Genomic DNA, 20257 nt, shown 5'->3' on the forward strand with positions numbered 1-20257 from the left:
CATGGCCCTCCCTAGGGGTCTCTGGTCAGAGCCCATAAAGGGTGGCTGTCATTTACCCAGCCACCAGCGTGGGAGGTATGTCCCCAAAACGCCCCTCCCACAGCCCCCGGAAGGGGCAGCGCTAGGGTCAGCCCAGCACCGTCCACACACACAGCTCCATGAATGCACCACCGTCCAGACAGTAGCGTATGCACCTGGTGATGAGTGCTGGGGGTCCCCCACCCCAGGGCGCGACACATGCCTGGGCTGCTTGCTTCTCTCCTTTATTACCTGAGTCCCAGCCATCGCATAACTCGGTCACATAGGAACAGAGCAGTGTAGCCGCAAACAAAGCCCCTAACCCCGTCCCCCTCACCCAGAGCCACCAGGGGCGGGGGCGGGGACTCAGTCTGACCAGGAGGCCCCCCGGGTCCTCAGAGGCCGGTGTCCTCAGCTCCCTTGTTTCAGGATGCTGTAAACTTGCTCCAGGACGTGGCACAGGCCCTGGTCCTTGGGCATCCGGCTGGCCAGGGAGACCTGAAACAAGCAGGACTGCGCTGCAGGACTGGGCCCCACTCCTGCCCCCGAGGCACAAGTGCCCCCGCCTGGCCGAGGTACAGTGTCTGTAAAGCCATACTTTGTTTTTGACGAGAGGCGCCTTGAGCAACCAAAGGCCCTGCTGACTAATTGGTGGGGGTGTAGCTGTACTTTCCCAATCCTACCCGCAGCCCAGCCTCGATCCCACAAACGCCGCCTGCCAGGGACCACTCAGCTCCAGGCCTCCAAAGGCAGCTGCCGGCCACCCCCACCTTGTGCTGGGGTGGGAGGTGACCAGGGGCAACTTGAAGCCCTGGTCTTTTTTTTTTTTAAGTTTGAACAAAACAAGCGTGCAAAACTGCGTTTCTGTGCAAAGCAGAGTTGAGGATGTCTTCCGAAAATGCCTTTCAAGCAGGAAATCAACCAGAGGAGCCTCATTTAAATGTCGCCCTCTGTGGGGCCTGTGAGCGCAGTTCACTACAGCCCCTGCTCTGCACGCTCTAAACCAGGTCAGCACCCCCTCCCCACGCTCCGCTCCGTGGGTCCAAGGTCTGCGGGGCTTGACCCTTTTCATGCACACTGGATGATGATTCCCGCCCCCACCACCCCTGTGTGGTGAAACAAGGCTTTTCTTAGGCAGCAGCGTTCATTTCCAGCTGAAATACTTCTGTACAGAACAAGTTAGGAAATCAGTGTTTCTCAGGCTGCCAGTGGATATATGCTTGGGGGGCTTCCTCTAGGAGGGGTTCACGGGACTTGGGGCTGGTTTTACCTTCAGCTTGTCAAGGTAGGTGTGCTCCTGGCTCCAGGACTCCTGGAACCGCACGAGGTCTGGGGCGCCCTTGTAAAACTCCACCAGCAGCATCTACAGGACAGGGGTGGTTGGGACCCCCTCCCTCCCTCCCTCCCCACACCGGCACTGGGGTTACAGCAGTGAGCAGGACAGGCGCTGCCACTACTCACGGGGCTTTGCAGAGTAGTGCCACCCGGGAGCAATTAGGGAGCCCTGCAGGAGGGTCCTGGTCAGGGTGACTGACACCCCCCCCCAGAGGCCAAGGGAGGCATGCAGAATGTGATGCTTCAAATCACGCAGGCCTGACATCGCCCCCTGCTGCCTAAGCCTCATCCCAATAATTCTTGTGAAACCACAGGTGTAACAAACTAGCTCCATTTTTTTAAACGCCTGTTGACCCATGAGTATTAAAAACCATCGGGGTAGCACCTGCAGTCCTCCACGTGTCTCCAGTCGGAGAAGCAGCACCAGGTGCACTGGCCCTAGCCTGGCCTAGATCAACTAGGAGGCCAAATGGGTGAGCAAGGGAGCAAGGCGCGGCCGCGGCAAGGACCCGGGACTTGATCCTGAGAGCCACAAGTGGTTTTCTGCAGAAGAGGAGCCTGCCTGGGGCCCTGGTTTCTTGAGTCCTGCCGTGTCCTGAGCAGCCCCCACCTGCCCCACCCGGGAGTGAGCTCACCATCTCATGAATGATGTCATTAGTCAGGAAGCTGTCCTGGACATAGGCCATCTCCACGTCCATGGGGATGCCGTAGTCACTGGGCCTTTGCTGGCAGGGACACCAGCTGGTCACCACCAGCCACCCTAAGCCCCCCGTCCCATGACGGCCGGGGCCAGTGGGCCCCACGTGCCTGGCTCCACCCTGCAAGCCTCCACGCCCACGCCCCACATGCCAGGCCCTTGGCCGCCTTCAGCAGCCCCACCTACCTCAGGGGGAGGCATCACCCAGAAGGGTGATATCTTGGACTCCAGTCCTGGGTTGCCAGAGTAGTAAGGAGCTGTGGGAAGACAGAGAGGGGGCTGGGCCTGGGGGGCTTGGTGGCCCAGGAGACGCACTCACGCACTCACGCCCCCAGCCCAGGACTTACAGCAGAGCAGGGCGAGGCAGGGTTGGAAGCCATTGCTGGAGCCCTGGAGCCGAAGCTGGTAGTCCATCTGCACGTCGATGTCCTGTAGCGACGGCAGCTCCGGGCTGTGCGGGTGGCTGTGGTACCAGCCTACCAGGGACAGGCCCCGCAGGAGCAGGCTCTGGTAGATCTGCGGGCAGAGGCGTGGCTCGGGAAGGCCAGGGCCTGACCAGCCCTGGTGCCGCTCCCACCACGCCTGCAGCCAGTGGGCCTGGCACACATCCAGCCCCACATGTGCAAAACACTGAGCACTTGCTGTGTACCAGGCCTGGGGACACAGCAGTGACCAGTACAGGCACTTCCTCCACCCTCACTGAGTCCAGTGGGGGGGGCAGTCAACAAATACATTTTTAAAAGATACACCTGTCATGAAACAAAGGCAAAAGGGTTGTTCCCTGCTGTGTCCCCGGCTCAAGGAACAATGCCTGGCACACAGTTGGCGCTCAATAAATAAACAGATGTGGATGTGCATGCACTTGAGCAGGCGCAGGCATCCCGGAGGCCTTCAGCAAGTGGAGGCAGGAGCCGACAGAAAGGAAGGTGTGCGCTGGCACACACGGCGCTGCCAAGACGGTGGGTGTAGAGCGCTAAGCGCCGTTACAAAAACGTTAAGAATGGCAGCGAATACTTACCTGGCCTTTACTAAGTGCCAGGCAGAGACGGACTCACTTCACACACTCATTTGCACATTTGCTGAGCGCTGACTCTGTGCTAGCTGCCGGGACACGTCGCCAGGGCAGCTGTGTCCACCCAAGCCCTCCCCAGAAGGCCCCCTCCAGTACACCCCCTCACCTCCTCTTCCATGGTGGCCGCAGTGTCTGCGTCCCCCAACCGGCTGCGACAGGGGAAGGCTCTCAGCACGGTGAGCACTGCACAGAGGCGGGAAGTAGGTGTGGACATGGACCCCAGCCCCAAACACCCCCTTGCCCACCGGGCCGCTAATACCCACTCTGGCTGTTGATGTCCCAGCGGCCTCCCAGGTAGCCCACGATCTCGCTGCGAGTCAGGTGGCTGTGGAAGTCCTGGGGAGGAGGGACATCAGAAGACATGCTCAGGCTGGACCAGGCCCCCATGCCGTCCTTGGGGCCAGGGCCCTTGCAATGTACAGGGGCAAGCCCACCCGCCTCCATGCAAACACTAATTGAGCGCCTACTGTTTACTAATAGTGAACAAGCAAACAAGGTCCCTGCCCACAGCAAGCTGACATCCCAGGGAACCCCTCCCTCCTGGGTGCCCCAGCCTCTTGCCCAGGCCTGGGTGTCCCTGGCCCCCAAGGGACAAGGTGGGACTCACCAGCAGGAACAGCACGTTGCTGGAGATGGCCACGTTGAACGGCTGGAACTTGTTGATGGCTGCGAAGGATGTTACTTCCACCAGGGTGTGGGGGTTTCTATAGGAGCCGGAAGATTCCATGGTTTTAGGAACCCCCAAGCTGGCTCCCCACTCCAGGCAGCTCTGAGGATCTGAGGCCTGTCCCCCGCACCCCTGTTCTTGCTCCCTCCCCGCATGCTGGTGAGAGCTCAAGTACAAACAGTGGGGGGAGGGGTTAGTGTGGCTGGTATGGGATGTGTCTGACCTGGCAGAGTCACGACTGCCCAACATGCAGTATCTCACAGGCACCCGCATCTTGTTTTCCACCCGCTTGCCCGGGGGCGTGGTCTCTGGAGGGAGGGGGGCGGGGGAGCGGGGGGAGGTAAAAAGGGCAGCGTCAGTTCCTCCCCTGCCTGGAACTGGAAAACGAAGATGGGGCGACGCAAGAAAGAAGAAACTCCAGAAACAGTCTTAAAAATCAGGCTGAGGGACTGGGAAATCAGGTGGCAGGTTGACAAATCGGACAAAGATTTAAAAATCAGATGAAGGGCTCAGGAAATCAGGTGAGGACCTCAGAAAACTAGGTCTGGGGGGGAGGGGCAAAGAATCAGGCAGCGAGTTTAGAAATCAGGCAAAGGACAAAGAAATCCTATTGGGGAGCAAGGAAATCAGGCAGCATGGTGAAGAAATCGGCCAGCACATAAAGAAATTGGACACTGGGAGCAAGAAAATCCAGCGTTAGAGCTTAAGAAGTAAGGTAAGGCGGTGAGTGAAATTACGCAGCGGGGCTAAGAAGTCAGCCAGACATCTTGGGGGCACTGAGGATAAGAAAGGCTAAACCTGACCCCAGCTTCCTCCCTCCCGCATTCAAGTTCTGCCCGCCGCCTGCCCTCCCCCACCCCTCTCACCGGGGTGGGCAGGCTCGGAGGCGCCCTTGGCAGGTGGTCTCCGATTCTTGTCCTCCGCTGAGACCCCTGCCAGAACTTCCTCCTCCTCTTCCTCCATCAGCAGCTCCTCCTCCTCCCCTTCGCTGGCAGGGCTCTGGCGGGGTAGGGGTAGAGACAGCGGTGGGACCCTCAGCTGGGTGACCGCCCCACACCAAGTTCCACCCAGACCTCCGTCCTAAGCTTTAATTCCCTGCCGTTGCTCCAGGTGTCCACTAGAGGGAGAAAGTGAGTAAAGGCGGCCTAAGGCTCCGGCAACGGCTCAGGCCTGAGCTCCTTCACGTGGACGATTCCTACTTTCGAACCCTAAACAAGCTGTGTACTTAAGGCAAGCGCCCTAACTGCTCTGAGCTCTGTAAAACGGTACAATGACTTCCAGCCCAATAGGGTTGGCATCAGAGTGAAATGAGTTAATGTGTGCAAAGAACTGACCATATGCCCTGTTGCTCCATCCATTGAGCAAGAAGCATGTACTTTGCATGGATTATTTTATTAAATTCTCTCAATAACCTCTCCCTCTGAGCTCTCCTAAACTTCCCTTGCCAAGGTGACCTCCCTGTGTCCAAACCCAAGTCACATCTCAGCCTCCGTCCTCCTCCCCTTCCTAGCAGCGTCTGACCTGGCAGGTCCGCCCACCCCTGGGAACTCCTCAGGGACCCCAAACTCAGCCAGCTTTCCCACCTCTCCAGGATACCCTTGGACTCCCACTCTCTCCCTCGCTGCTCAGGGCTGGATCCTGTGGTGTCTTCCCACCCCGCACCCCTCCAGGAGTCCTGTTCCACTATCAGTGCTCCAATCCCGCCAAACCCTGACGACGCCTACAGTTCTGTCTCCATCCCGGGGCTTCCCTGAGCTCCAGATAAGAGGTCAAGCTGCCCCTCGACGTCTCCACGCAGAGGATTCACAGGGTTCTCATACTCAATACAGCCACGATGCGCCTGAGGGTCCCCCCAAATTTCCTCCCAAATCCCCACACCTCCGATGAGGGCAACCCCGTCCACCCACTTGCTCAGAACAAAACTCTTAACACCAACATTTGCTCTTTGCTCTATCAGCAAATCCCATCAGGTCCACTTTCAAAATTAGCCAGAATCTGCCCACTTCTTCCCCACCTCAATGGCCCACCTGGACTAGTACAGTCACCTGCGTCCTAGTCCTCTCAGTCTGTCTTCCCCAAAGTAGCCACCAGGTGGCGCATGTGAACACCTGAGTCAGGTCCAATCCCTCCTCTGCGCACAGCCCTCCGGGGCTCCCACCTTCCACCTTTTTTGATAAAAAGCCCAAATCCTCCCCATGGCCCACAAGACCCTGTACGACCTGCCCCGTCCCCTCCCGGCCCTCACCTTCTCCCTCTCGCCCCCTCACTCACTCTGCTCCAGCCACACCGGCCTCCCAACTGTTCTCCCACACGCCAGGCATGGTCCAGCTCCACCGCCTTTGCATGTGCTGTTTTCCAGATACTCTGATGGCTCCCTCTTTCCCCTCCTTTAGTTCTCTTCTCAAATGCCACTTTCTCAGTGAGGCTTTCCCTGACCACTCTATTTCTCCACCCTCACCTCCCATCCTTTCTTGAGACATACTATAAGATGGACTTATTTATTTTGTTTCTTTGTCTCCCCATGAGGGAGGAGATTTTTCCTTTTTCTCTCTCCACAACACCTAGAACAGGGCCTGACACACAGTTGGCATTTACTAAGTGTTTGCCGAATGAATGGGCCTATACCCTGGTGTGAAGGTTAGTTTTGTATATCAACTTGGCTAGGATCTAGTACCCACTTATTTAATCAAATACTAGTCTAGGTATTGCTGTGAAGGCATTTGGTAGATGTGGTTCATATCTACAATAAATTGAATTTCAGTCAAGGAGATTAACCGTGAAAATAGGTGGGCCTTATCCAATCAGTTGAAAGACCTTAAGAGCAAAAACTACAGTTTCCCGGAAAAGAAGGAATTCTGCCTCATGACTGCAGTATCAACTTCTGCCTGAGTTTCCAGCCTGCCTGCAGCCCTACAGATTTCAGACTTACCAGCTAAATGTATACAATATATCTACTCTATCTAAATATGTCTAATATACATGGTACTGTTATCATTTCCATTTTACATATGATGAAGACCAAAGAGGGTCCTTGGCCAAGTTCACCCAGCTGGTGAACATTCAAGGAACATCTATGATTATCATGGCTTTCAAAAACTTTCCAGATCTGGTTGGTTCCTGCCAATGTCTCCAGCCCCCTGAGTTATGTAACACATACGAACCGCTGGCTGCATCAGCTAAACGTGGTTGTCTAAGCAGCATGTATTGCTTTGTGCCTACATCGCTTTGCATATGCCATTCCCTCTCTCTGGAAAGCTCTTCCCTTCATCTGGCTCTCACAAACTCCTGCTCATCCCTCTAGGCTCCAGCTCCAATGTCCTGTCTCTGGGCACTCCTATTTGACAATGAGTCAAGGACGGCTTGCTCCAGGAGGCTGAAGGACGCACCTCATCAGCGGCAGCTGCAGGCACATGGAGCTGGTGTCGCCGGAGCCAGGCAGCCTTGTACTTGTCCAGTTTCTGGCCTTTGTACTTGACGGAAGCCCAGCCACAGCCTGACTTCTTGGCCGGGTTCACCAGCTTCTTGCAGTGGGTGGCCCAGGCGCTGGGGGAGTTGAACACCTGCCCCGTTTCCTGCCACACGATCCTCCCATCGGGCTGCAGGTCCCCCACGAACTTCTTCCCCTGCAGCAGAGGTGGGCTGGCTGGGCCCAGGACCCAGTACCTACCAAGACCCCTCCTCTGGAAAGTCCTCCCTGATCCCATGCTGCTCCCAGAGCTTGGCACCCACTTCCCACTACAGCACCCTTCCAGGAAGCTTTGCATCTAAGATGCCTCCCTGTTTGTCCACTGTCACAGTCCTGATCAGCTTGAATCAAAACTGCCCAGTTATGTGTCTGTCCCTCCCTCCCCTCACTGGACTGTGAGCCTCCAAAGGGCGGGGACAGGGTCTGCCTTGATCACTACTGTGCCCCCAACACCCATCATACAGCCTGGCACACAGCAGGTGCTCAGTTCACAAATCGCACCATTCACAAACTGAACAACAATAACAGTAATAGTAATAACAGCAAACACAAAGCCCTTACTGTGTAGCAGGCAACTTGCTGAGCACTTTATTCATTTAATCGTCATACAACCCCATAGGAGAAAAAAAAAATCCCATTTTACAGAGGAGGGTACTAGGATACTGAGAGATTGAATGAGGTCACACGACCAATAAAGCAGTGGTTTCCTCTCCAGGCCTCAGTTTCCCCTTCTTGCCCCAGCCAGGATGGGATGGGATTTGGGGGGCGCTCACCAGGTAGTAGATAGACAGCACCCCGGCGCCAGGCTCCAGCTGCGCGTCTTTGAGGAGCACGCGCAGCGTGACCGCGCGCCTGGTGAGCGCGGCCCCCGGCGCGCCGCAGCCCCCCGCTCCGGCCCCGCTGCCGCCGCCGCCACAGCTGCGCGCTCCACTCACTCCCGCCGGCCTCTCCGGGTCCTCGGCCTCCACCTCGTCCTCGTCCTCATCTGGCGCCTCCTCGCCCGCGCCACCCACCGGGGACAGCGGCTCCGGAGCTGTGGGCAGCGAGAGGCTGCAGAGGGGCCGCGCGCCCTCAGTTTGTCCAGCCACCCCGCCAGGCCCAGGGTACCTGCCATGGCCGCTCCGCCCCGCGCCGCACCAGCTCTTTCTTCCCAGTGTGTGACGCGGCTCCGCCCCCATGGGGGGGAAGCGCCCCAGCCATTGGCTGCCGCCGGTGGGCGGGTGGGGGGCTCGGCCCTATAGGGCGAGCGGGGAAACTGAGGCCCGGGCCTGCGCACTTGGGAAAGGGAACCGGGGGCTCAGCCCTCCTGGGTCATTCGGAAAACTGAGGTCTGAGGGCACTCTTTATGGGAGGGAGGTGGTAACCGAGAGCTCATGGGGAAATTGAGGCCCGGGATTTCTGCTATCAGGGAACTAGTGGCTCCACCCGATGCCAACACCAATAGGATTGAAACCTGGGGTTGGGGGGTCGCGGGGGTCTCAGCCCGCTAGGACGAGCGGGGAAACTGAGGTACACGGCCACCGTTCTGGACGGACCCACAGGTCTCGGCCGTTAAGACCGGGGGAGAAACTGAGGTACGGGAGAACTAGCCACTGCTCCCTGGGGCTTCCGGCCAGAATTCAGAAGCCGCCAGGCGCCGAAAATCTAAAGCGCTCAGTCAGGAGGTAGTTTCTAAAGAGTTAATTTCCATCCTCCGGGTCCGCCACGGCTGATTTCGCGATTGGGCTAGAGCAGAGTACGCTAACCAATTATAGGAAGGTCATTTAATATTTAGCCAATAAGCAATAGCTATTTAATTCCACTAAGATGCAGCTCCTGCAGAACTCGGACTAAGCCAATGGGCAGCCGTCCCTCTCGGCCAATCAACAGGAGCTTCGTACCAAACATAACCAATCAGTTGCAGTATTTGTCTCCAGCCAGCCAATCAGTTCCCGGGTCAAAACTTGCCTCTGGGGTGCGACCACACCCTCAGCACTCAAGGACACTTGGGCGGAGCCCTGCTGCTGGTACTCCGCCTGGCTGCAGCCCTCTTCTTTGTTCCAAACCCTGTCCTGGGACCTTTACTTCGTAGCGCAGCGCCACCTCCCAGCACCGGGACTCCCCACCCTCCACTAAGCTAAAAGCCCCGGGTGGGGGCTTCTCCAGGCTGTGGGGAGCCATTGGCTGGGCTCAGCCACGGATGGGTTTACGCGGACCCCAGCCAGGAAGAGGAGACAGGACATTGGGGGCAGGGGCGTCCAGCCAGGGTGGTCTGAAATTAGACTGGACCTGACTGCAAATCCTGCCCCACCACTTCCCAGCTCTTTGACTTTGGCCAAGTGGCTTCACTTCGGTTTCCCCGTGGAGGTGATTATTCCACTTCAAGGAACAGGGCTTGACATCCAGTATGATCTTGGATAAATGTGAATTAATTATTCCCTTCTGTCCAGCTCAGGCCTCCTTTTGAAGTCCCCCAAATATCCACCACAGGTCCAGCCACCAATTGGGCATCGCCCAGCCCCCAAACTCTGTTTATTCTGCCGTGTTCTTGCCCACTTTCACTTGACTCTTCCAAAATCCGCGGCCAAACCTCCAGCCTCTCCCACATGGGCCTTGGCTATCTCCTTGGACTCAGGCCTCCATACTTATCCCTCGCACTGTCCATCTTCTGCCCTGGCCTCAGAGGGATGCAGCTATGACCACCTCCCTCCCTGCTCTAAATCCTATGGCTCCCCATCGTCTTTTATAAATAAAATTAAAATTAACCTCTGTGACCTTATTAACCGTTTACAGCACCCTTTATGGTGGGTATTGTTATCGTTTTATTAGAGATTGCCCAGTCACACAGCTCTCCATTGGATTCCAAAGGCTATTTTTGGCTACGTGTATAAAGTCCAAGCAGCCTCGCCCTATAACCATTAAGGATATTGAATGTGCAATTTAAAAACTCCAAAAAAAGAAATCTCCAGGTCCAGATGAAGAATTCCACCAAAGGCTCCAAGAAGAATTAACACAACTTTTGTATAACCTCTTCCAGAAAATTGAAGAGGAGGGAATACTTCCCAATTCATTTGATCAAGCTAGCATTAATTACCGTGATACCAAAACCAGATAAAGATGTTCCAAAGAAAGAAAACTGCAGATCATATCCCTCATAAATAGAGATGCAAAAATCCTTAACAAAATATTAGGAAATAGAATTTGGCAATATATAAAAAGAATTATACACCATGACATAGTGAAGTTTATTCTTGGATGCAAGGCTAGTTCCATATTCAAAAATCCGTCCAGTAATATCTGGATAAATGTGAATTGATTATTCTTTTTCTCCAGCTCAGGCCTCCTTTTGGAGTCCCCCAAACATCCACTGTGGGTCCAGCCACCATATTTAGCAGGCTGTGGTGGGCAGAATAACGGTTCCCTGAAGATGTCCCTGTGCTAATTAATCCCCAGAACCTGTGAATATGTCAGGTTAGCTGGACAAGGGAATTTAAGGTTACAGATGGAATTAAAGTTGCTGATCAGCTGTTTTTAAAATAGGGAGATTATCCTGGATTATCCAAGTTTTCCCAATGTAATCACAAGGGTTCTTAAAAGTGGAAGAGAGTCAGGAAGAGGTGATAGTGGAAGAAGTTCAGACTTATACAATGTGAGGATTCTCCCTGTGTTGCTGGCTTTGTAGATGGAGAAACAAGACCATGAACCAAGGAATGTGGGAAACTTCTAGAAGCTGGAAAAGTCAAGGAAACCATCATCTTTTGAGCTTCCAGCAAGAAACGAAGCCCTGTCAACACCTTGATTTTAGCTTTGGGAGATCCATGTAGGACTTCTAACCTACCGAGCTGTAAGATAATACATTTGTGTTGTTTTAAGCCCCTTAAATGTATAACTTGTTACAGCAGCCATAGAAAACAAATACATTGGCTAAAGAAGAAACGTCGCACAATCATATCAATGGATCCAGAAAAGGCATTTGACAAAATTCAACAGCCACGCATGATAAAAACTCTCAGCAAACTACGACAGCGGGAAGCCACCTCAGCTTGGTGAAGAGTTTCTACACACCTTTAGTTAACATCATACTTAAAGGTTAAAGACGGAATGCTTTCCTCTTACCATTGGGAACAAGGCAAAGATGTCCACGTTCACCACTCTTATTCAACATAGTACTGGAAGTTCTAGCCGGAGCAATAAGGCAAGAAAAGGAAATAAAAGTTGGACAGATTGGAAAGAAAGAAATAAAATTAGCCCAATTTGCAGATGACATGACGGTCTACATAGAAAATCTCAAGAAACGTACAACTTCCCCAGCAATAATAAATGAATTAGTTCAGCAAGGTTGTAGGATACAAGATCAACACACAAAAATCTATTGCATGTCTGTATAATAGCAATGAATATGTGAAAATTGGAATTAAAAATACAAGGCTGTTAATAGTTGCTCAAAAAAATATTTTGATGTAAATCTGACAAAACAGGTACAGCACTTGTATACTGAAAACTACACAACACTGATGAAAGAAATCAAAGATTTAAATAAATTAAAAGACAGACCATGTCCATGGACTGGAAGACTTGACATAGTAAAGATGTCGCATTTCCCTAACTGATATCAGGTTTAGTGCAACGCCTATCAGAATCCCAGCAAGATTTGGGGGTAGATACAGGCAAGAATTTGAATGTCCAGGCAGGCTGATGAGCGTTTCAGGCCTTCATGTTATTTTCCTGTTGTGTCCTCTTTTGTCACATGCCCTAGCCACTCAGGCACCACACTCCTTCCTTTCTCATTTCCACGCTTTTGTTGGTCCTTCCTGGTACACCGTCTGCCCAATCTTTGCTCCACACTGAAAGCCTCATGTGGCTCCCTCCTCCATTCCATGACTCCAGCACAGCTTCCTGAATCTCTCTGGGAGACCAGAGAGGCCGGGATTTCCCCAGGATCCTTGGACCTGCCCAACCCAGCTCCCGCCCAGCAATGACAGGGGAGGGACCTCGGGAGATGACAGAAGAGAGGAAATTCCCCTGGAACCTGTTTCTCTGCTTCCTGGCCCAGCTGAGGTGCCCAGTGGAAGGAGAGGCCGGGCCAAAGACCCGGGCCCACCATGGCCTCAGCCCTGCGCCCACCCCGAGTCCCCAAGCCCAAGTGTGCCCTGCCCTCACATTACTATGAGAGCTTTCTGGAGAAGAAGGGACCCTGCGACCAGGTAAGGGGGGCAGGGAGCCGGGCACTGCTGGGCGGCCAGGCAGGTGAGGCACCTTTCTAAGCCTCCATCACCCCTGGCCAAGGAGGGCAGGGTGGGTGCTGGATGGGGTAGCGCATGGGCCGGGGGCCGGGAAGGGTTCTGCCCACCTGTCTGCCTCTGTCTCTCTCTCTCTGTGTCTCTGACTTATTTGATCTCTTTCTCTTTGTCTCTACCTGCCTCTCTCTTGGTCTCCGTCTTTCGGTCTCAGTCTCTCTTTCTGTCGGTCGGACACAAGCAGGCTCCGGGACTTCCTCCAGGAAATGGGGAATTGGATTGATTAGTTCCTCTTCCCCCAGCCCTGAAGTAACTTTGTGAACTTCAGCCGCAGGGGACAAAATGAGGACAGTTGCATGTGGGGACAGGAAGAGCTGTTGGGGACCACATTTGGCAGGACCAGATACTGGCCACAGGGCCAATGCGTGCGTGTGCGTGTGTGTGTGTGTGTCTTACTCAGAATAAAGCCCAGCCCCTGGGTTCCCACCGAGGACCTATCTCTCTCCCCCCCGCCCCCACCACTTCCCATATCCATTCATCTTCTACTGTAATCCAAACCATCCACCTACTGCTTTCCCTGCCCACCTCCCTGCCTTTGTCATTGCAGTTCCCTTCTCCTTTCCTTGTGTTTCCATGCACCCAAAGCCCCCCACCGCAGTCTAGAAAGCATCTAGAGGCAGCAGATCACAGTTGTTAAGAAAGACCGTGGGCCCCAGAGTGTGAGACCCAGGTTCACATCTCGCTCCACGCCTCCTGACTCCCAGGCCTTATACAAATGACTCTCCATCTTTGTGCCTCAGTTTTCTCTATTATAAAATGGGTAGAATAGGGCCATAGTCTTGGTTACAGCAGAGGGGTAGCCCTCAGCAGGCCGAGGGCCTGATTCAGGGTAAGCAGTGGTGGTGCCTTACATGTACTAATTTACCCAATTCTCACAACAGTCTCTGAGGTGGGTACCAGGAGTATTGCCATTTTATAGGTGGGGAAACTGAGGCACAGAGCTTAAATAACTTGTCCAATGTCACGTAGCCAGTGCATGACAAAGTAGTTCTGACTATACTGAGTTTAATCACTTATTGCTCTATTCTGAGTACCTGGAACAGTGCTGGGTACAGAGTAGGTCCTCAATAAGTGTTAGCTAAATGTATGGATGTATCTATCTATGGATGGGCAGATAGACGGGTGGATAGATGGACAAATGGATGGGTGGATGTGTGTATGGGTAGATACATAGAGGGATGGATAAGTGGATGGATGGATGGATAAATGAATAGATGGATGGATGAGTGGGGGGGTAGACGCGTGGGTGGATGTGTGGGTGGGTAGAGAAGTGTATGGATGAATGGATTGATTAATGAATGGATGGTAGCTGTCAATATAAGCACTATCCTCATTATCATTACAGACTAATTAAAGTTCCTCCTCCTTCAGGAAGCCTTCCCAGATTTTCTAGTTGGAGGGCCGCTCTCCTCCTCTGTCATCTCATGGTCCAGGGTCTGTCCCTCCCCAGGGATCCTAGTTTCTCTTTCCTGGAGGATTTTAGTATCTGTGCTTTCTCTCTATTCTCTGGCAAATGATCTATTTAGAAACAGAAATCATGTCCCACTTATTGTTTTCTGCCCACAAGAGAACTGGTTGCACAGTAGGTGCTCAGGGAACATTTGGTGAAAAAGCCCCTAGAATCTTAAAGTCTGAGCTGTATCAGCCCCTTGGACCTCCAGAGAGTTAGGACATTTGGAATTCAGAATCCTGGAGGAAATCCGGAATCTGCAAACCTCTTAGAGTCCACAACCATGTGAAATTTTGAGATTATAGACTCAGCACCTATCCCTGGGTCTGGCACCTAAGATATGCCAGTAAATATTTATGGGTAGATGGATGGGTGGATGGCTCAGTAGATGGATGGGTGGGTGAATGGATGGATGGAACATCATAAATCCAGTTAGCTCAACTCACTCCTATAACTTCCTCCTCCATAAATTGGGGGACTGCTCTGGGTCCCATCAAGGTTCTCTTTGATCCTTTCTCGGAGAATAACAGATCCCCAGAGGCTGGGCCATGGCTGGAGAGGGTCTTCCTGAAAGGCAACATTTGTTGAAAGACCCATAGCAGGTAATGAAGGAAACTATGTGGAGATCTGGGGAGTGTCCCGGCAGAGAGAACAGCCAATGCAAAGGTCCTGAGGCAGGAGTGGGTGTGTTGGAGGTACCCAGTTTGTCACCTCACATCCTCCTCTTTCTCCACCTCTGGTCCCCAGGATTATAAGAAGTTCTGGGCCGGCCTCCAGGGCCTCACTCTCTATTTCTACAATAGCAATCGGGACTTCCAGGTAAGGATGGGAATGAGGGCTCATGAGTTGGCCCATACTTGACCCCAGGCACCAAGCAGAAGGTGGAGATGGTGTGGTCAGGCCAGGGGTCCTGCGGGACCACAGGCCTCATGCTCAGACTTCCGCTTCTGTGCCCCCAGTACATGGAGAAGCTAGACCTTGGAACATTTGTGAAACTCACAGATGAAGCTCCGTGGGGGACCTCCCATGACCCTGGCACCCATTTCAACCTAGTCCTCCGGAAGCAGGAGATCAAGTTCAAGGTAAGTCCTTGAACTTGAACAAGGGGGGAGCGGGTGGGAGACCCTCCTTCTCCATTGCACCCATCCTTAACACATGCTGGCACGGAATCATGTAGAGTTTATCACTGGGTTTGTGACACTGGGCAAGTCACTTGACCTCTCTGGGCCTCAGTTTCCTCAACTGCAAAATGGGATAATATGTGTAAAGTGCCCAGAACAAGATCTGATCCACAAGCTCATCACTGCCATCATTCAATCTTTCAACAAACATTAGTGAGCACCTACTGTGTGTCAGACCCTCTTCTACTAGTTGCACAGCAGTGAAGAGACAATGAAAAATCCCTGCCCTTGTGGAGTTTACAGGAGTGGTGGAGACACACTCAACAATATAAATGTGTAAAATACATGGAGTGTCACATGGCAGTAGATGCTAGGGAGACATTGCTAAGGAAAAAGGAATGTAATGTTAAGAGGTATGACCAGGGAAGGCCGTACTGAGGACCTGAAGGAGGTAAGGGAGCCAGCAGTGCAGATGTCTGTGAAACAGCTCTTCAGCAGAGGGAACAGCACATGCAAAGGTCCTGAGACAGGTGTATCTTGTGTGTTGGAGGAACAGTGAGGAGGCCGGTGTGGCTGGAGCAGAGTGAGCGAGGAGAGAGAGGGAGGAGGTGAGGAAGGGGAGGGGACAAGAGCAGGTCCTGTAGGGAGGGCCCTGGGGGCCATGGAGAGGACTTGGGCTTCTACCTTGAGGGAGGTGGGAGCCCTGGGAGGGTTTAGAGCATAGGAGATACATGATCTGATTTATGTTTTTCTAAATGTTGGTGTAATAACATTAAAGAATAACATGCCACATTACTAAGGACTTATATTCAGACATCATCCTAAATTAATCTGTCCTAAGTCATTTAATCTTCCAAATAGCCCTTGGAAACAGGGACTGTTATTCCTTACTCCCATTTCATAGATGAATAGAATGAGGCTAATCAACATGGACTTTTTCTTTCCTTCCCTAGGTAGAGAGCCTGGAGTCTCGGGAGATGTGGAAAGGCTTCATCCTGACGGTGGTGGAGGTCAGAGTGGTTGCCCTCTGTCCCTCTCTCCCATTCCCCACTAAGCCTTCTCAGAAATCCTCTTTTTTCTTTCCATCTTCATTACCCAAACAAGCCCCTAGAGTATAGCCCACTGGTCTCAAACTGGTGACCTACAATCCAAATGTAGCCCATAAACATCTTTTGTTTTGCCAACAGAGTGATAAAACTTTTAAAATTAGCTGCCATCACTTAAAAACCAGGAGTTTTCGTCAACATTCCTGATACCTAGTTTACTCACTTGTTCCCTGCCTGACCCCTGCAGCCTGTAGAGTTTGAAACTACACTCTAGCATCTGCTCTGTCCTCCCCCCCATCACCAAAGTCTCGCTCTACAGCCTCTCCAAAGCCTCTGTGCCTCTGAAAGTGTAGGGAGGCTCCCAGACCCAGGTTCCCATCCTGGCCCCCCGTCTGCACTCTGGCCTCGGTTTGCCCTCGTGTGACATGGGCACAGCTGCCTGTTCCCTGACGCCCCGATCGTCCCTCAGCTCCGTGTTCCATCCAACTTGACCCTGCTACCTGGACACCTGTACATGATGGCTGAGGTCCTGGCCAAAGAGGAGGTGCGCCGCTCTCTGGAGATTCCCTCGTAAGTGTCCCTCCTGGCCTGCCAGGCTACAGGAAGGGGGGCGTGGGGCTGAGGTTGGGCAGTGAATGGGATCTCCCACCGTTGGGTCTTGAGTACAGGGTGCATCCGGTCTGGGGCGGGGTTAGGTCCCGTGCTGGGAGCTGGACTTGCTGTTTGAGAACTGGTCTAGGTGCCTGGGGAGCGGGTCTGGGCCTCCAGGGGAGGGTCTAGCTGCCTGGAGTACTGGACTGAGCCTCCGGAGACGGAACCTGGGCCTGGGGGGCCGAGCAGGGCCCCAGGGAGCAGGGGCTGGACTTAGGGTAAAGAGGTTGGGTCTCCAGGGGCAGATCTAGGTGCCTAGAAGGCGTGGCCCAGGGCGGGGTTTATAAGCGGTAGGGTGTAACTGGGTGTCCAGGGGCGGGTTTACGTACGGGAGGGCGTTCTAGGTCTCTGGGGAACGGGTCCTGTCTTGTGTGAGTGACGCGGCCCGTCCCAGGTGCTTCCTGAAGGTGAGCCGGCTGGAGGCGCAACTGCTCCTGGAGCGCTACCCAGAATGTGGGAACTTGCTGCTGCGGCCCAGCGGGGATGGCACGGTCGCTCTGGCAGTCACTACGCGCCAGACGCTCAACGGGTGCGCATGCGCAGCTCCGGAGCCGGGGGATCCAAATAGGGTTGTGCATGGGGTCGAGGTCGGACGTGAGGACAAAGTCAGATCCTAGAGAGAGATTGCCTGGGGACAGAGTCGGAGCTGGGACAAGGGAGGACGTGGGGGTGGGCCAGAGGCCACGGGGGTGGGATCCTGAGGTTGGCCCCGCCCCGGAGTAGGGTTATAGGTGGGGTCACATCCAAGGTGCAGTCAGAACCCAGGGGCGAAGCCAGGAAGGACAGGGCGTTTCCTGGGGGGTGGAGTACATCGGGGCGGGGTCTCCTGGGGGCGGTGCCAGGGCTAGGAGCGGGGTCTTTCCCGTGTGCTGGGAAGAGGGAAGGGAGGGTTAGGCTCTGCATGGGGACGGACACAGGACGAGGGTTTGGGGTATTTATTCCTTGGTCTGAGCCAGGCCACCCACTTGGCCACTGCCTGTGCAGGGCTCCGGTGGTTCGGCACTACAAGGTGAAGCGCGAGGGTACTAAGTACGTGATCGACGTGGAGGAACCGGTGAGCAATGGGCCAGGGTTTTGGGAAGCACACTGGCGGGATCCGCGCCCCTTCCCCAGCGGCCCTAACCGGTTCCCCTATCCACCCCCCCAGGTCTCCTGCGCCTCACTCGATGCAGTGGTCAACTATTTCGTGTTGCACACCAAGAAGGCGCTGGTGCCCTTCCTACTGGACGAGGACTACGAGAAGGTGCTAGGTGGGTGAGGCTTCAGGGGACTCCCGGGGCCCAGTCCATGCCTCTACCACCTTCGCCCGACGGGGACACCCTTGGGTCAGCGCCTGGCCGCCGCGCCTCCTCCAGGCAGCCATCTCTGTTCTAGGCTACGTGGAGGCGGATAAGGAGAACGGCGAGAGTTTGTGGGTGGCGCCCTCGGTCCCAGCTGTCCCCGGCCCAGGTGACGCCCCCTCCCTGCTGCCGTCGCTGGGGCAGATCGGGGAGAGACCTAGGACCCACGTGGTGCCTCCTGTGCCCAGGCTTGTACGCAGAGTTCAGGGATCCAGAAATTACCCCGACCCTGCCCTCTGGGAACTTCCAGGTTGTGGAGGGGGCAGACGCAGCTGGACAGAGACACTCCCAGCGCTCTGTGATGGGACCTGGGGCTGGGGCGTGGCCTAGAGTCGGGGAGAAGAGGGGGCAGGGTCGGGGGAAGATATACTGAGGAGGGCAGATTTGCTGAGTTTCCAAGGAGCTCAGTAGGTAGTGATGGGCAATGGGGGGGGGGGCAGGGGAACTACGCAGAGATAGGAAATCAGGGTGGGTGTTGGGAAAGGGACCGGAGGCAGTCCAGCTTCTGGAGCGGAAGAGGCTGGAAGCATTATGATCTGCCCTGAGCTGGGCAGATGCTGGGGCTCCATGTTCACAACAGACATGTATGTACGCATACATACACACATGCCACAATCACCAACATGAACTGTGTCTCCCAGCATAATCAGAAGGCCATACGTAGACATCCATGTACACAATGGCTTCACACATGCATGACTACACATATACATACCTTAAGCCACAATCACGTGTGCACACAATCACGTGTGCACACAAATGCAGACATATCCACTCACAGCACAAATTCAGACATTTATAGACACATGCATGTACACACGAATAGAGACAAGTACCCAACCAAACCTCAACACCCATGTAGTCATGCATACATACTTACATATAATCAATTTATGCAAATTCACCCACTGTACATGTTTATGCTACACAGGGACACAGACTTAAAAATGGGCACATGCACACACATGCCGTATCCATGCATGCACACATACATTCCCACTCACAGAAGCACATAGACCCACCTTGAGTGTTCCTGCACTATGTGAGTCCCAAAAGTGACGACAATTTCCCACCAGGTCCCGCATCCCCCACCAGTGACCCCAAGCAGCCGTCTCCCACATCCATCACGCCTGGGTCCAGCCAGGACAAGCTGCCCCCGCTATCGAACCCGGATGAAAACTACGTGATTCCCATTGAAGACGCCACAGCTGCTGACTACGTGAATGGGGACGGTGGGTGGGGACAGGGGGTGGCTGAGAAAAGGGGCAGGGGGAGCAGGCTCACTGCTGGATGTGACACGCCATACCTTTGTCCATGCAGTGCTCTCCACCGGTCGGCTGATGGTCCTGAAGCCAAAGAAGTGTCCCCCAGCCCCAAAGGTTCAGGCAAAGCCTCCAAAGCCACCCACTGTGCCCAAGCCAGGTAGGGAACCCTCCTCCCCAACCCCTGCCTCATCCAATGGAGGGCCAGCCTCAGCTTTCATCTGTCTTCTCCAGAACCCAAAGGCCTTCCTGGTTGCCTGGCCAGAAAGCTGGCTGTCAGCTCAGCGCAGGCTTTCTTCCCCACAACAGGTAAGGGGTCGGTGTGTGTCGGGGGAGGAGTCCATGCAGGAGGGGCTTCATAGGCATGTGACCTGTGCAGTTACACAGGACCTCACACTCCGAACGGCCTGCACTTGATTTAATGTCCTGTTGTCTCCATCTCAAAACTCCTCATGCCCTGAGCCCCACACATTCTGTAGCCAGTCCTGGGTGGATGTGGGGTGGGTGCAGCATGGACTGGGGATTCCTGGTGAAGCTGAAGTGTCGGGTACCCACCCCTGCCCCCCAGCATTGGCCAATGTGACAACAGAGCTGGAAGAGAAACTACAGAGACGGCGGGCACTGGAGCATACAGCTGGGCTTGCTGGGGACCAGCGGGCCAATCTCAGAGCATGGCACATCAGTCAAGCAAACCCCTCCTCCCAGAATTAAAGCTCAAGTGACAACAGGGCCTATGTGTTTGACTTGGCTTTGGGGGCCTATGAAGGGTCCGTCAGATGTCTGCCTACAGCTGGCCCCATTTGCTCCCAAAGATCCTCACTCAGAAAAAACTGCCACCTGACTTTGCCAGAAAAGC

At 54.2% G+C, this 20257-nt stretch overlaps 3 protein-coding genes across 9 annotated transcripts in view; 2 read left to right on the forward strand and 1 right to left on the reverse strand.

The window, feature by feature from the left end:
• The window catches only part of SH3GL1 (SH3 domain containing GRB2 like 1, endophilin A2), a 41769-nt gene extending 34588 nt beyond the window's left edge, over nucleotides 1-7181 (forward strand). The window contains exons 11-12 of one of the 4 annotated variants that reach the window (XM_033133518.1): nucleotides 851-1025; nucleotides 4900-5204. In XM_033133518.1, the coding sequence (XP_032989409.1) occupies nucleotides 851-983 (133 nt within the window). In that variant the 3' untranslated portion in view covers nucleotides 984-1025; nucleotides 4900-5204. Of the gene's footprint in view, nucleotides 1-850; nucleotides 1026-4899; nucleotides 5205-7090 lie in introns of those variants that run through there. The other 3 variants (XM_033133520.1, XM_033133521.1, XM_033133522.1) reach the window with 3 other exon arrangements.
• On the reverse strand, nucleotides 81-11412 carry MPND (MPN domain containing). Of its 2 annotated transcripts, none has more exons than XM_033133513.1 (13): nucleotides 11351-11412; nucleotides 8029-8288; nucleotides 7176-7412; nucleotides 4656-4788; nucleotides 4013-4097; nucleotides 3730-3826; nucleotides 3386-3458; nucleotides 3229-3305; nucleotides 2398-2566; nucleotides 2237-2307; nucleotides 1989-2078; nucleotides 1289-1381; nucleotides 81-516 (listed from the first exon to the last, which is right to left on the reverse strand). In XM_033133513.1, the coding sequence occupies exons 1-13, from the start codon at nucleotides 11397-11399 to the stop codon at nucleotides 430-432; spliced, it is 1521 nt and encodes a 506-aa protein (XP_032989404.1). In that variant the 5' UTR covers nucleotides 11400-11412; the 3' UTR covers nucleotides 81-429. The 2 variants fall into 2 exon arrangements, with proteins under 2 accessions (XP_032989404.1, XP_032989405.1); XM_033133514.1 differs by lacking the exon at nucleotides 11351-11412 and adding an exon at nucleotides 8363-8415.
• Nucleotides 11413-12229: 817 nt separating this feature from the next.
• STAP2 (signal transducing adaptor family member 2) lies at nucleotides 12230-20149 on the forward strand. Of its 3 annotated transcripts, XM_033133515.1 has the most exons (13): nucleotides 12230-12438; nucleotides 14729-14800; nucleotides 14941-15063; nucleotides 16056-16112; nucleotides 16618-16718; nucleotides 17194-17328; nucleotides 17784-17853; nucleotides 17947-18049; nucleotides 18174-18248; nucleotides 19216-19371; nucleotides 19460-19561; nucleotides 19636-19710; nucleotides 19970-20149. In XM_033133515.1, the coding sequence occupies exons 1-13, from the start codon at nucleotides 12337-12339 to the stop codon at nucleotides 20110-20112; spliced, it is 1314 nt and encodes a 437-aa protein (XP_032989406.1). In that variant the 5' UTR covers nucleotides 12230-12336; the 3' UTR covers nucleotides 20113-20149. The 3 variants fall into 3 exon arrangements, with proteins under 3 accessions (XP_032989406.1, XP_032989407.1, XP_032989408.1); XM_033133516.1 differs by lacking the exon at nucleotides 18174-18248; XM_033133517.1 differs by lacking the exon at nucleotides 17194-17328.
• Nucleotides 20150-20257: the final 108 nt, after the last annotated feature.

Source organism: Rhinolophus ferrumequinum, chromosome 18 (genome assembly GCF_004115265.2).
Source record: "Rhinolophus ferrumequinum isolate MPI-CBG mRhiFer1 chromosome 18, mRhiFer1_v1.p, whole genome shotgun sequence".
NCBI classification, from domain to species: Eukaryota; Metazoa; Chordata; class Mammalia; order Chiroptera; family Rhinolophidae; genus Rhinolophus; species Rhinolophus ferrumequinum.

Bases quoted from the DNA above. Each gene is read 5' to 3' on its own strand.
- MPND (XM_033133513.1), bottom strand. From the start codon at position 11,399: ATGTTGAATAAGAGTGGTGAACGTGGACATCTTTGCCTTGTTCCCAAT. The intron at 4,789-7,175 runs GTGCGTCCTTCA...CTACCCCGCCAG, and splicing joins CTGCAGCTGCCGCTGATGAG to AGCCCTGCCAGCGAAGGGGA. The intron at 3,459-3,729 runs GTGAGTCCCACC...CCTCCTCCCCAG, and splicing joins GCAACGTGCTGTTCCTGCTG to GACTTCCACAGCCACCTGAC.
- STAP2 (XM_033133515.1), top strand. From the start codon at position 12,337: ATGGCCTCAGCCCTGCGCCCACCCCGAGTCCCCAAGCCCAAGTGTGCC. The intron at 15,064-16,055 runs GTAAGTCCTTGA...TTCCTTCCCTAG, and splicing joins AGCAGGAGATCAAGTTCAAG to GTAGAGAGCCTGGAGTCTCG. The intron at 19,711-19,969 runs GTAAGGGGTCGG...CCTGCCCCCCAG, and splicing joins GGCTTTCTTCCCCACAACAG to CATTGGCCAATGTGACAACA.